General features: G+C 36.0%; 1 protein-coding gene across 1 annotated transcript; it reads left to right on the forward strand.

The window, feature by feature from the left end:
- Positions 1 to 7,502: 7,502 nt before the first annotated feature.
- On the forward strand, positions 7,503 to 9,617 carry LOC145051912 (uncharacterized). The gene is made up of 3 exons (XM_078999745.1): positions 7,503 to 8,590; positions 8,654 to 8,758; positions 9,080 to 9,617. The coding sequence occupies exons 1-3, from the start codon at positions 7,503 to 7,505 to the stop codon at positions 9,615 to 9,617; spliced, it is 1,731 nt and encodes a 576-aa protein (XP_078855871.1).
- Positions 9,618 to 13,800: the final 4,183 nt, after the last annotated feature.

The raw sequence follows: 13,800 nt of genomic DNA on the forward strand, positions 1-13,800 counted from the left end.
CGACGATCAAGTCAGTAGGGTTGAGTGAGTGTATTTGGGTGTTGATTGAGGAAGACGACTTACCTGCCGCGGTCGTGAGTGTTCCCTTTTTATACTCAGCAATCCTGCTCTTCCGTACGAGACACGATTGCATAGGCCGACAGGATCCGAGGTGCTGATTGGAGGATCGTGCTCCTCTATCTGTCAGAGCGCTGCCACTAGTCATGCCGGTAATGCTTTGATCCCTTGCTTTATCGCCTGACCGTATCATTTGTCTTGGAGCTGAGGGCGCCATTGGCGGGCGCGAGCCTCCTGCAAGGGCGCCCTTGGTGGGCGTTTATCCTTCTGCTAGAGCGCCCTGCCTTTAAGGGCGCTAGCGGGCGCTAACCCCGCTTGGTCTGGTCTACCGGGCGCGCCAGCCTTCTGAGCTGGGCGCGACTCTTTCGTGCTAGCTAGGGCATGTTATCAGGGGGTGTTTGGGATTGCTTTTCAAAATAGCTTATTGGCTTTTTGAAAAGCTAATAAGTCAAAAAATGTTTGGCAAACTCATAAGCACTTTTTAGAATAGCTTTTCCATAAGCTTCAAAAAACACTTTTTAATAAGCATGTAAAACTTGGCTTTTTGAAACTATTTATGGTTTTTCAACCAAAATAACTTCCAAAAGCACTTTTTAAGCCAAACACTTTTTTACTTATTGACTTATCAGCTTTTTCACTATAAAAGTTTATCCAAACACTTTTTAAAAAACTCATTTTACCACCATTATAAGCAAATAAACACTTTTAGAGTTCAAAAATCTATCCTAAACACCCCCTTTATCTTTTAGCAAACGGTTAATGCATGAAATATTGAAATAACGAGGGTGTTTGGGTGGTCATCTAAATACTCCTTATTAACTTATCGACTTCTTGAAAAGTCAATAAGTTAAAAAAAAAAGTTTTGATACCTAATAAAGACCTTTAAAACTCCTTTTTGTTTAGCATTTAAAAAAAGTTTTCAAGAAATAACAAATTGTGACTTTTTGAAATGACTTATAACTTATTAGGATAAAAACAACAAGAAAAAGACAATTTTAAGCCAAACTGTAGCACCTGATTCCTGGTATGTATTCGTGATTATTAAATCTCTTTATTTAGCATAATTAGCCTTGGACTCGGCGAGTTGAGGGACTGACTCGCCGAGTAGAAGCGGGACTAGACGCGGGATCTACTCGGTCTACTCGGCGAATAGGTCCGATGGACTTGGCGAGTAGACCCTGTTTGGACTTAAACCCTAACCTGGGTGTTTGCACCCTATTTAATCGATCTAACCCAGCCTCCACTTCCCTTAGCACTCCCAGAGACCTGTAGAACGAAACCCTAGCCTCCTTTGTGTCCTTGTGGGTGATTGTTATCATTTTGAAGGTGATTTGGGGCTTGGGAGAAGAAGGAAAAGATTGAAGAGTGCAAGAAGGGAAGAAGATCCGGAATCTACTCTGTGAAAGGCTTCTATTCAGGTAGAAAAGACCCTAACTTGATCTTTAGCTCGTTAGTCCCCTTTTTGTCCCTAAGAAAAGAGGTTTTAAGCCCTAAAAACCTAAATCTCTATGTGTTTATGGCTAATGTGCTGCAAGAACTTCGGATGTGGACCTTTTGGACTTCATAGTAGCATAAAGTCTCTGTGGTTGAGGTAGTGGAAGTCCCCAATGAGCATAGGACCTCTTGTATAGCTTGGAAGTGCATGTTTGAGCTCTTAGGGCCATGCATGCACGTAAAGTTTACAACTTTACGTGGTAAATGAACCCTAGGACCATGGATCTGTGGTCTGGAAGTGTTGCATGTCCCAGATCTGGCCTACTCAGGAAGTGGGTCGAAGGACTCGGCGAGTCCCAAGGTGGAACTCGGCGAGTTCTATGAAGATGGTCGTCGACTCGGCGAGTTGGATGAACAAACTCGGCGAGTCCTATGAAGATTGCCTGGAACTCGCCGAGTAGTTCTTCAAACTCGGCGAGTAATATGAACATCCACAGAACACGAGGGGTTTAAGCGTCAAAGGCTCATCCCTTCGTACCTGTGCACGGAATTAACCGTATTACGTAGTCCCGAAACCCCCAAACCCTCGAATGGGGTGTTTTGGTGTGGATTGGAAGCAAGTAGAGGACCTGCTCGAGGAACTCGGCGAGTTGCTCGCAGGACTCGGCGAGTTGGTACTCGAGTCGGCCCCAAAGTCCCGGATAGCGAGTCAGGGATGACTCAGTGAGTGAAAGAGGGACCTGGTGAGTGGGACCGAATCAGTGAGGGATGGACTCGGCGAGTTGCTCTCTGGACTCGGCGAGTCCAGTCAACTGGAAGTTGACTTTGACCTGGTCTTTGACTTGGTGAGGGGTAAAAGGGTCATTTTACCCTAAGAACATCTAGCGTGTTTGACTGATCGTATTGTGGGAATTGCAGCCGGAGGGTTTCCGGAGCAGCAGCAGCAGTAGTAGGTGATCAATTCCCACACAGACCGGCAGCTATTTCGAGGTGAGTATCCTTTCCAGTAGGAATGGGTCTAAGGCACCAAGGCCGACCCGTGTAGACGAGATGCTAGTGCTGGAGTGTGGGCCGAGCCCGTATCTCTGGGTTTAGTCAAGTATGACATATGTGTTAATAGGATAGAGTTGCTTATACTTGTTGTATGCGTGATACTTGTATGTTATGGGTTAGCGGTTGAGTGTGGGCAGGGCCCGTATCTCTCCGAGGTCGGAGTGTGGGCTAGGCCCGTATCTCCCAGATAGTGAAGTGTGGGCAGGGCCTGTATCTTCACAAGTGTGGGTGAGGCCCGTATCTCCCGGCTAGCGAAGTGTGGGCAGGGCCCGTATCTTCCCGAGTGTGGGCAAGGCCCGTAACTCCTAGCTGAACATTGGTTGTTGTATGTTTGCATGGTATGGGTATTGTGGGGGAACTCACTAAGCTTTGTGCTTACAGTTTATAGTTTTGATTTCAGGTACCTCTTCGTCGAAGGGGAAGGAGCCGGCACGGTAGCTGCACATCATGCACACACACGGATTTCCGCACTTACGAGATTCTCTGGGATTCATACTCTGATATTATGATGATTGTATAATTTGATTTTTAGACATGGCTTACGTTTTGTTAGGGTTTGATCAAACAATGTTTTTTTTAACAATTAATGTTTTTCTAAAGTAATGTTTTAAAACGAAATTTTTGGACGTGAAATTTGGGTCGTTACACAAACACTTTTTAATTTATTGATTTATTAACTTTTGCTACTAAAAAACTAATCTAAACATTTTTTTAAAAACTCGTTTTTCCAAATTCATAAATCAATAAGTCATTTTTAGCAAAAATCCTTTTTAATTTCAAAATAAAATCTCAAACACCCCTCAATATCAAATCAAATAAGTAATTATAAGTTACTAGTATTAAACAACATAAGTTACATGCAGGCTAAAAATTTTTCAATCTACGTTCAACATAATGAAATTTTGCAAACAACAATTTAAATATGTTTTAATCGTTTTCTTTTCAAGGTTCGATTAGATAATTTGACATGTTTAATTGTTATAAAGGTGTATAGACATAATCATAATGCCAGTTTTCTCAAATATACTCTACATTTTGTTTCGCAAAACCTAGTCATTACAAGGGCTTTCAAGCTTTTCTTTTTTTATTTAAGCGGTTTAATCATTATAAGGGCATATCTCATAGTACTTTCAATATACACTGATAGAGTGCACACCTTATTTCACCAATTTAGTTTATTTGTTTATTTAAACAGTTTAATCATTGTAAGGGTATATCTCATAATACTTCCAATGTACACCAATAGAGTGCATACTTTGTTTCGTAAATTTAGTAGATTTTGCAAAACCATAGTGAAATGTATCTTTATCAGGTATTCTTGTTTGTGTAGTTGTAATATATATATGGAGTTTAAAATTATCTCTCCAAATGAACCCCTATAGAGATAGGATAACTCCAGGGACGGATCTGTAGTGGTGCCTGGTGTTGCATTGACAATATCTACTTCAACTCGGCAACACCTAGTATGAATTCATGTTGCACCGACGACATCTACTTTAGGTTCATTTGTTTCTACTATCTATTGTGTGCATGTAAGATTGATTATGGACTAATCATTTTAGTTATTTTAAGAAAGTAATTAATGCATATTAAATGTTGAATATTTAATTATACTCATTATATCTCCAACATGTAATATGCATTAATTTTTTCTTAAAATAACTAAAATGATTGGTCCACAATCAATCCTACATGCACACAGTAGATAGTTAGAATACAATAACATAACCATATATTGTGTTTTCAAAAGAGCATTTATGGAGAGAGAGAGAGAGAGGGGGGAGTTTCTTTAGGGCCAGAAGGGGTTCCCCTCCCCCTCTATTTACCTTTATTATTAATTATACAATCATCTTTGATTTCTAACTAGGTGGGGAACCCCCGCATTGCAGGGGTCGGATGCGACAGGTCTTTCAGCAAAATTGAAATATGAACAAAATAACTTTACATTTTAAGAATGACTTTTAAAAAAAATTAAATTCCTATTTTTTACATATTCATTTTCACTATAGGATGTAAAAAGTTTGTTTTTTTTTTTACATATATTTGTTTTAAAAAACAAAAATTACACCTTAAGACGGATTTGAACACAAAATAATCGGGAAACCGGAACTATTCCCAACACGTATCCGCACAAAGTATGGGTACGGACATAAAATGACCTAAAGACGGATTTGAACAAAAACACATAAACAAAGGACCATTCTTGCCAAAAGTCACATAAATTTACTATTCCTAAAAAGTGTTCTCCTTTTATATATATAAGAATTCTACAAGTATTTTTTTAAAATTAGTTGAATAATTGATATATTAATACAAACGATTTTTATTCGATCTACCTCTTTAATATTAGATAATCTATTTCTAATTTGTTGTTTATTTATTATGGATATAATTATATTTCCTTTTGTTGATTCTATAGGTACGAGTTCTTTTCCTATAATTTTTCTATAATATATAATCCCCCTCCCTCTCTATTTTTTTGGTATTTGGTAGATAACTATTTTTCTAAGTATTATAATGTCTTATCGATTGTTATCTTTTTTCACGTTCTCTTGTAATATCAATTGACCATAAAAAATATCAAGTTTCCATATTTATGGGAATCTCCGAATTGACAAGTTTTGGATACCTCCTAAATTTTGTGAAATTGACCGTTGAAGAGGTTTAAGGACATTTTACGTTTTCGAAATGTTTTCATTCTATTTTGCGTAAACTATAAGAAAGGTCCTTAATCTTTACCAAAAACTGCATAGTTGGTCCACGTTTTCAAAATTTTCTAAAGATGTCCCTAAGTTGCACTTCTATTTCATAAATAGTCCCTCTCCTTAAACAACTTTTAAGCACTCTGTTAAACCCTCCCATGTGCAAAGCACAAGGGGACATTTTGGTATTTTAATTGTCTCTCTCCATTTAACTCTAATTTATAATCCTTGATTGTTTGTTGAGACTTCCAATAACACCTTCATCATCTACAATTTCATGCTTGTCATCCCTCCCTCGTGATCCTCCTTTCCTTCAAAATTATGTATCACTTTGATGGTCATTCATTCTAAATTTTTTATTCTTCGTCTTCACTGGTGTTCCACATTTAAAAATAAAAAAATCCATATTGTTGGGAAATTGTGGTAACCATGTGATTTCGCAGCGGCCATAACCTTTTACCAAATTATAGCAGTGCGCGAGCAAGGAGATAGTACAACCAAACCACAACTTCTATTTGATCAAAACATGAAGCGTTTCAACACACGACAAAAGCAACGATCATTGTTTGTAGGCTTTTATTATGAACGATCATACCACTTTGAATTCAAAGCATAGTAGTGCTGTCAAAACACATAAAAATGCCTCTCTTTTTTTTTGTTAACTTCAATTGCTTACAAACATATACTATTACGTTGTCAAAACCTAGAAAATATTTTTTAAGATTGATTTAATTATACCAGATTTGTGATTTATACTGCATAATAATAATAATAATAATAATAATAATAATAATAATTGTAATAATAAAAGGAATTGACGGATAGCTTGGGAAGAGTAGGAAGGGAAAGATAGCTTGGAAGGGAAGGATAAAAAAGAATGATAGCTTTCTCTCTATAGTAATAGTTTTATAGAATAATATAATACCTTTATGAAAGGTAGAGTTTTTTGTAAAAATATGTTAGTTTTCAAAAAACATTGTAAAAATAAGCTACTTTAGAATGTATTGTAGAAATAGACTTCTTTTTAGTTGGGTCCACTCTATTTGTAGTTCATAACCACAATGATATATATATATATATATATATATATATATATATATATATATATATATATATATATATATATATATATATATATATATATATATATTCAAGTAAACCCCCTAAACTTTAATTGTTTTTTCTATTATTTATATATTTCATTGATTAATTCAATATTTTACATTCATTATATATTATACATAAATAATTATTATAAAATATATAATTATAATTTATGTATTATTCTTAAGTAGTTATACCATTAAATGAATAATACAAATATCTTCAAATAGATATTAATATTAAATATATTACGCCGGAAAATTAAAAGATCAACTATAAACGATGTTACATTAAAAATATACATTAAGTTAGAATTTAAATTAAACACTAAATCATAATATTCGTACTGATACTTTTATTATCGTTTATTTGTAAATATAAGAAAATCTTAATCCACAATACCTAAAATATATAGCATGAGTTGTCACTATTTGTGAAAACTCTATAATTATGTTATTTGTTTTTACTCAACTACAAAAGCAAAACTCTTCTGCACACTCAATTGTAACTGTTGATGAAAACTAAGTAGAAATAATTGAATGAATCGTCAAATCATCTCACTTTTTTTTGTATTATAAATTCTCTTTTTATAATCAATAGATTTTCATCTCTTCCAATCTAGCTAATGAATTTCTCTTACAATTCTTGAACTTAAATATTTCCTTCTTTTTTTTTCTTCAACATTCGTTCATCCATAACAAGGTACATATTATTGGCTTTATGTCATATATTTAATAATAGTAATTATCATATGTAGCATACTTATTAATCTCTTTTTTAATTTTTGATTTATTTTGCAGTTATATTTTGTTATATATCATTATGACTCTAGATCGTCCGTTTATGATTAATTTATACTGGGGTGGTAATATTAAATATAAGAATGGTATCATAAAGGGAGACCATTCAACTTTTTCTACTTCAAATATTGTTAGGCACAAAATGGGGTATGAAGAATTTAAAGATTTATGTTATGCACATGTTGGAGTTGAAAAAGCATCACATAAGTTGAATATCTCATTATGCTATCAATTTGGAGGGCAATCCACTATTTCACGGGTCATAAATGATTCAAGTTTAGACGTAATGTATTATTTGGCTGAGAATGTTGCAAAGTATTGAGGTCAAGTTTTAATTGAAGTTGAAAAAATAATGTCGCCTACAAGTACTAGTTTTGTAGATCTCCTTCAAAATTTTGAGGTGTTGGAGCCCAATCCATCAAATGTACCATTTCCTTTGCCTGATTGTGGTACATTTGAGGGAGATTGTGATGAAGCCAACTCATTATATAGTGAAGATAATAGTAGCGAGTCATTATGTGTTGGGGAAGATTCTGATGATGATGGTGTGTGTGAAACTCCAGTTATGAACTTTATGAGTGATGTTGGAGATATAGGAGACGGTGACATAGCCGGTTTGGAAGACCACATTCAAATAGATGTTTGGAAGGAGTCAGAAAATAAAAGGTTAGGAATGCAATTTGAAAGTAAGTTGCAAGTAAAAAAGGCAGTGACACTTTGGTTTATCAACCAAAATAGAGAGTTCAAAGTGTATGATAGTAAGCCTAACTTGTGGGTAGCAAAGTGTAGGACTCTAGGAAATGAAGAAGAAAGTTTTGGTAGTGTGCACTGTACGCCCCGTTGTGCATGGTATGTTCGTGCAGTTAAGAAGAAAAATCAAAACATATGGAAGATTACACATTGGGTGGATGCACACAATTGTTGTGGATCATGTACTGGCAATAATAACAAAAATCTAAACTTTGCAACTATTGTCTTGTATATCCTCCATTCAATTGAAAAGGATGTTGCTTATCCAGCGAAACATATACAATCAGATATTAAAAATAGTATGAATGTTGATGTTTCTTATGATAAGGCATGGCATGGTAGGCGAAAAGCTATAGAGAGTATTTATGGAACTTGGGAGAGTAACTTTGATGAGTTGCCCAAGTACATTGCAGCATTGCAGGCTTCAAATCCTGATACAGTTGTGAAGTGGTTTCATTGTCCAAATAGCTCATCAACACATGTAGCGACATTCAAATATGTTTTTTGGGCTTTTGGACCAGCTATTGATATGTTTCGTCTATGTCGACCTGCTATTTCAGTAGATGGCTGCCATTTGAAGGGTTCATATAGAGGAAAAATGCTTGTTGCTGTCACAAAAGATGCAAACAATAGTATATTGCCTGTTGCGTATGCTATCGTTGATGAAGAGAGTTCACATAGTTGGGGCTGGTTTTTTTACCAACTCAGACATTTTGTTGTTCAAAACAGACAATTATGTGTTGTTTAAGACAGGCACAAAGGAATAATTCATGCAATGGAAAATCTACCAGAATGGCAAGAGCCATTAGCATACCATCGCTTTTGTCTTCGACACATTAGAAGTAATTTCATGCAAAGGTACAAGAATGTGCGCCTTAAAAAGCTTTGTTGGTCTATTGGTAGCACCACACAAAGAAGAAAGTTTGTTATGTATATGAATGAAATAAAAAATATCAATCTCGAAGCTTGGCAGTATTTAAAGGAAATCAAAAGAAGCCAATGGTGTTTTTTATATGATGACAATCGTTGATGGGGTTTCTTGACAACAAATATCTCTGAGAGTCTGAACAATGCACTTCGCGGAGCAAGACAGTTACCGATCAGGGCATGTATTGACCTTACATTCAATAGAATTGTACAACTTTTTAGAAAGTACAGTGATGTTGCAATGAATTGCAGTACACCTCTACCATCATGTATGTGGCGTCTCTTTCGAAAGCGAGAAACTTGTGCACAAAGCCATACATTAACCGAGTTTGACTACAGTGAAGGTGTCTACAGAATTGTCACAAAGTTTCAGATAAATGGCAAAGGGGGAAATACATACACTGTCCATTATTTTCAACAAACATGCACATGTGGTAAGTGGAAAATGGAAAGATTTCCATGTTCGCATGCTATTGCAGTTTGCGGTTATAGAGGGGATAACCCTATTTCTATTGTTAATACTGTGTACACTACTATGACGTATAAACAACAATATACGTCGGCTTTTGTCCCACTTTCTCATGTTGATTATTGGTTAGAGTCGGATTGGAAGATTAAAGCAGATAACTCGAAACTTTCTGTGCATAGAGGCCGGAGGCGTGCAAATCGATTTCATAACGAGATGGACATTCGTCATCCCGACGAACCTCGCAAATGTAGACTATGTCACCAAACTGGTCATAATAGAAGAAATTGTCCAAATTCCCAGCCAAGATTCAATGCGACTTGAACTTTGTAACATTTTCAATTAATGTTTAAGTTACCGTTTAACTTGTATTGTAATTTTACGCTTAATTCGTATTGTAATATCGTTTTTAATTATTCTTGTAATTTCGTATCGTTGTAAAATATTCAGTATTAGTATCTATTTGAAGGTCTTTATAAACTCTATTTAAAGGTATAATTCGTAAATAATAATACATAAGATATAATCATATATTATAGAATAAAGTAATCTATGTATAATATTTAACAAGGGTAAAAAATGGATTGTTCAATTGTAAAAAATATAATTAAAAAAAATATTAAAGTTGAAGGGTTAAAAATGAAAATATACATTTATTTTTCGGAAAGAATTGATTAGAATCGTGGGCCCTTATTCAAACCAACCTATTTCTACAATACATTCTAAAACTAGCCTATTTTTATAATGCTTTTTGAAAACTAACCTATTTTTACAAAAAACTCTGAAAGGTAGGATAACTTTCTCTCTCATGGATTCCTTTTTTCTAATAAACAATTGTTGGGTACAGTTGTTTGATGTTGTTTCTGATAAAATAAATGTTCATGTTCTTATTGGTTATTTTATTAAGAAAAAATTGCAAAAATGTTCCCTGTGGTATGTATTTTTTTGGGGTTTTAGTCTAAACAATGACTTTTTTGGTTTCGTGGTCCTTTTGGGCTACTTTCATTGCAGAATTGATCCCCGATAAAGTTGAAAAGACTACTTTGCCCTTTTAATTTGTTTCTTCTATTTACTTAAATATTCTTTTTCTTTTATTTAATTATAAATGTTAAGCAAATCAAGAATGGGACCCACCTGCTTGCTCTCTCTCTCTCTCTCTCTCTCTCTCTCCCATTTCTTATGGTTCTTTCTTTCTTTCTTCTTGATTTCCGACAAGACCACCCATCGGAAACGGTGTTTACCGGCCACCAAGGAAGACAAACAACTCCCATCATCCTCTTCCCTTTTTCTATCGACAATCACCACCCAAACACCCTCATCTTTTGTTGCCAATTCTTGATTCCCCTCTCCCTCTTTTTTTTTTCAACTCACCAGAAAAATAAAACAAAAGAAGGAGGCTATTGCCTCCGTTCCAGCCACCTACGATGGTAGATATGTTAAGGGGAAAAGAACCCGTTTTTACGGCGATCCTCTTGGCTTGACTTCGTCGCCGACAGCCACAGATCGAGGTGATGGATCAGTAGTAAAGAGTAGCACCGAAAAATGGCAGACGGGGTTGTGTACGTCGAAGAGGGGCGGTATTCGGCATCTTCGATGAGCAAAGGGAGCAAGGATCTTCAGGGGTGTTTCGTTGTGGAGTCGATGAGCAAATGGTGGAGGGGGTAGCTGCTCTTCGGCGAGCCCTCGTGGGTTCCTTTCTCGTCGTCAACAGTAAAGAAAACGAAGGAACAAAGTAGCGGTAGCAGTGCCGAATAGGGGGTGTTTGGATGTTGCTCTTCGACAGGAAAGAACGAGGGAGGACGAGAGTCGATTTTCCGGTGGTGAATCACGAAGGAAACGGAGGCTGCTTTGGCGGCTTCCCTTGGCTTCTTTCCTCTTGTCACCGACAATTAAACACGAAGGGGCAGGGGTGTTTGGGTGATGCTTTTCAAAAATTGCAGAGGTGTTTGGCAGCTGGGATTGAAGAAGGAGAAAGGAAGGTTCTGTTGCCCATGGTGGTGGCCGGAAAACGCATCACCTCCGGTGGAGTTTCTTGTCAGTGAAACGGAGAAGAAATGAGAGAGAGAGAGAGAGAGAGAGAGAGAGAGAGAGAGAAAGAGAGAGAAAATGGGGTGTGGGCCCCATTTTATTATTAATAAAACATTAAATTAAATAGAAAAAAATATAAAAGATATATCTAGAGGGAAATTTCGTCATTTCAATTTTAGGAGGGACCATTTTCAGATGCAAACTAGTCTAAAAGGACCACGAAACCAAAAAAGCCATTGTTTGGATTAAAACCCCAAAAAAATACATATCACAGGGACCGTTTTTGCAATTTTGTCTTTTATTAATAAATATGTTAACCTTTTCGAGGGGATCTTGTCTAGATATAAATAGTGTACTTTTTATTATAATATTAGTGGTCTTAGGTTATAAATTTAAATGATGTTCAGCCATTTTTTGTAAACAATGTAACAAATTTTAGATATTTAGTAAAAACTTAGTCTCATAGAAATTCTTTTGTCTTATCTTCTTTTTTGTCTTTTTACATTTTTAGTTGCTCATACGGTGAACGATAAATTTATCTTTAATATTGCATACAATTAGATCATTAATTTCCAACAAATGGTATCAAAGCCTAGTTACTGTATGCTGTAGTATATTCCAAGATTATTGATGACAGATAAACATAAAAAGGATAAATGCAAAGTTAAATGCTTTAAATGTAACAAGTTAGGTCATTATACATCAGAATGCTCGAAAAGAAACCGAGATGAGGAGGCGAACTTCACACAAGCCAAGAAGCAACCATCTTGATGATGGCAATCTCCCAAGAATATGTACTAAAAAAGGTGTCGCTAAAAGAAAAGATTTGTGTTAATCTTCTTGCATGGGAGAGGGTCGAGTTGAGTCCGAGATATGGTATCTCAACAACGGTGCTAGCAACCATATGACGAGAGACCACTCAAAGTTACATGAGTTGGATGAAAATATTACAATTCACGTGAGATTTGGCGACGATTCCACTATAGCTATTATGGGAAAATGGTTGATTTTATTTGATTGCAAAACTAGCGACCAAAAACTTTTGAATAATTACTAGATGATTATAGTCGGTGGAGGTGAGTTTATAGTTTATCCGGAAAATTTGAAGCCTTGAGTGCTTTCAAGTAATTTAAGTTGATGGTCAAAAAAAAGTTCGGATTATGAATTGAATACACTTCGTACGGATTGAAGGGGAGAGTTGACGTCAAAAGAATTCTCATCATTTTGTGAAGTAAATTGAGTAAAAATGCATCTTACGACTCCATATTCGCCTCAACAAAATGGATTTGTAGAGAGACAAAATTGTACCGTTATGGATATTCAAGGAGTATACTTAAAGGAAAGAATGTACCAGGAGATTGTTGGGGAGAAGTCGTTAGACACACGATTTATCTTCTCAACCTCTTACCTACAAAGGTGCTTCCCGACATCACATTGTATGAAGCTTGGTTTGACAAAAAACCAAACCTTGAATATTTAAAGGTTTTGGTTGTATTGTCTACGCCAAAGTTGTAGGTGTACATTTAAAGAAACTTGAATACCGAAACAAAAAGATGGTGTATCTTGGGGTAGAAGATGGACCTAAAGGGTTTCGATTATTTGATCCGGAAAGCTGAAAATTATGGGTTAGTCGCGATGTTGTTTTTTTTTTAAAGTTAAGGGTGGAATTGGTACAAAAAAAGGAAGAGGAAATCGCAACCCCTAAAACCTTCACAATAATCGAGACAGATAGTCACAGAGTAAACTCGGCATATCCGAACAGCCCCAGAGTCAACCAAAAAACCCCGGAAACCCCTTCTAGTGAGGTTGGGCCAAAAGGATTTTGTTCACTTGTCAATATCTGTAATGATGCCGAAATTGTGATCCTAGAACCCGAAGAACTGTTGATGATTGTAACGGATCAACCCATGAATTTAAAAGAGGCGGTTACCTCTAAATCATGGTAGGAGGCCATGAAAACGGAGTTAGATCGTGAAAAACAAGACGTGGAAGCTTACCGACTTTCCACCAGGTTATAAAGCAATAGGATTAAAATGGGTCTTCAAAGTGAAAAACTACACCCTTGGAAATGTCATAAACATAAAGATCGACATGTCGCAAAAGGATATGTACAAAAACAAGTAGTCGACTTTGATGAAGTTTTTACACCGGTAGTACGACTTGACACCACAAGGCTCATTCTTACCTTTACGGCTCAACATGGGTGGTTCGTCCACCATTTAGATGTCAATTCGGCTTTTCTTAATGGTGATCTCAAATAGGAGGTTTATGTAAGTCATGGTAAAAACAAACACATTGACATTCGTTATCACTTCATTAGGGAATGTGTTGAGGAAGTACAAATTATTGTAGAACACATCAAGTCAAAGGATCAACGAGTATACATCTTTACAAAGGCCTTGACACACGTGAAACATGATGAAATACAAAATATGCTCGACGTGATGGATACCAAGCTTGGTCCAGTTCAAGGAAGAGA

Source organism: Lactuca serriola, chromosome 1 (assembly GCF_051521515.1).
Source record: "Lactuca serriola cultivar US96UC23 chromosome 1, Lser_US96UC23_V15, whole genome shotgun sequence".
In the NCBI taxonomy this organism is placed as follows: Eukaryota; Viridiplantae; Streptophyta; class Magnoliopsida; order Asterales; family Asteraceae; genus Lactuca; species Lactuca serriola.